The sequence below is a fragment of the Populus trichocarpa genome, chromosome 1, assembly GCF_000002775.5.
Source record: "Populus trichocarpa isolate Nisqually-1 chromosome 1, P.trichocarpa_v4.1, whole genome shotgun sequence".
NCBI classification, from domain to species: domain Eukaryota; kingdom Viridiplantae; phylum Streptophyta; class Magnoliopsida; order Malpighiales; family Salicaceae; genus Populus; species Populus trichocarpa.
This window is the reverse complement of record NC_037285.2, coordinates 14,530,819-14,532,395: the sequence shown is the minus strand read 5'-3', so window position 1 is coordinate 14,532,395 and position 1,577 is coordinate 14,530,819. Positions and strand designations below refer to the sequence as shown.

At 36.8% G+C, this 1,577-nt stretch overlaps 1 protein-coding gene across 1 annotated transcript; it reads right to left on the bottom strand.

Annotated features, from left to right (window-relative positions):
• On the bottom strand, window positions 1-1,359 carry LOC7490948 (transcription factor MYB114). Its single transcript, XM_002298061.4, has 3 exons — window positions 1,001-1,359; window positions 730-859; window positions 1-519 (listed from the first exon to the last, which is right to left on the bottom strand). Exons 1-3 carry the CDS (start codon window positions 1,143-1,145, stop codon window positions 210-212), a joined length of 585 nt encoding a protein of 194 aa, XP_002298097.1. The 5' UTR covers window positions 1,146-1,359; the 3' UTR covers window positions 1-209.
• Between the last annotated feature and the right edge of the window lie 218 nt (window positions 1,360-1,577).

Here is a 1,577-nt window from a genome sequence, read left to right as displayed (position 1 = left end):
AGTCCAAAAAACGCCTCCCCCAAGAAAGAAAGGAGCCCACACACAACATAAACTGTTCCATATTCATGAATCATCGATCATGCAGCAGTCACACACACTCTGGAGCGTCACTCTCCCCCTGAGCAATTATTAATAGCAACTACACTATAATTTACAGCACTAAAATCAAGAGAGAAGCAAGTTTACACACTTTCATGACAAAACAGAACTTAAGCCTCGTCCATTTCAAGGAATCGGCTCATCCATTCCATGTTCAAAGTATCTTCATCGGTGAAATCAAAGAGATCGTCTATATTAAAATTTACATTTGAGCCTTCTTCACTTCCATTATGTGGCTTATTATCTTCTTTCAACTCCAAACTGATCTCTACTGTCTTTTTCTCAATTTTCTGGCATTCTCTATTTGAAGCTTCAATCTGTTTCCCTTTTTTGTTTATTTTCTTGCTCAAATGAGAATTCCAGTAGTTCTTGATCTCATTATCTGTTCGACCCGGTAATCTTCCGGCAATCAGTGACCACCTAAAACAAACGAAGGGAAAAGAAAACCTTGAAAATGTTCTTCTTGAACTAAAACTGACCAAGGAGCTAAATATATATGTTCATGAACCAAATAAAGAAAAAAAAAATACTTTCTCCCCAGAAAAGGTACTGCTAAGCAAGAGTAATAATTAAAGCAATTGGGAGTACTGTATAACTATTTGCCGTTGATGTTTGGATAACAATAATTACCTGTTTCCTAGTAGTTTATGAAGCCTAAGTATGAGGTCCTCTTCTTGGTCAGATATATTGCCTCTCTTGATGTTTGGTCTTAAATAATTCAACCATCTTAGCCTGCAACTCTTACCACACCTATTGAGAGCTGCGAAAATTCAAAGACACATCAAGCTTGAATTAGATCACAATACAGAGCGCACATAATTCAACTTGGGTCGTAAGTTGTTTATTTCCTTTGTAAGAAAAAATAAAATAAAATAAACAACAAAGTATGTACATGTATTACCTGCTTTGGATGCGATTGTCCTCCATCTTTTGGCACCATGAGTTGCAATAACCTCAGCCAGTTTCCTGTCTTCTTCAGCTGTCCATGCTCCCTTGTTGGGCATGGTTTCCATGGTCTTAACCGACTCTTTTTTCATAGTAGCCATTAATACGCTTGTCTTTTTCTGCGAGTGTGTGTTAGAGAAGAGAGACGAAGAGGAGAAAAGGGGAAGGTGTTCACTTCTCTGGGTTGCTGTTTCGGTCAGTACTACTGTGAATCTAACATTCCAAGTGGGAGAGAAGGCACTCAACTACCACTTATTTATATTTTGTTCGTGCGAGACAACGAGGGGTACGTAGTTCGTGATTAATTAAAAAATAAAATAAAGGAACTATGGGTATTGATCATGGCCTTCATGATTGCTGTAAAGTTTTTTCGAGTTACTACAAAGGCTGCTGGAGAGAAAAAGATTTTAGATTTATTATTGGAAAATGACCTCCTTTGTATTTTTTACTAGATTATTTGCACATCCGCTTTAAGTGACATGTGGACAATATTTCTAGTCTTCAAATTAATAAAAGATTCCAAAAAGTATAAT

Coding starts and splice junctions, on each gene's coding strand:
- LOC7490948 (XM_002298061.4), bottom strand. CDS start 1,145: ATGGCTACTATGAAAAAAGAGTCGGTTAAGACCATGGAAACCATGCCC. Junction 860..1,000: donor GACAATCGCATCCAAAGCAG/GTAATACATGTA, acceptor GAATTTTCGCAG/CTCTCAATAGGTGTGGTAAG. Junction 520..729: donor CATAAACTACTAGGAAACAG/GTAATTATTGTT, acceptor CGTTTGTTTTAG/GTGGTCACTGATTGCCGGAA.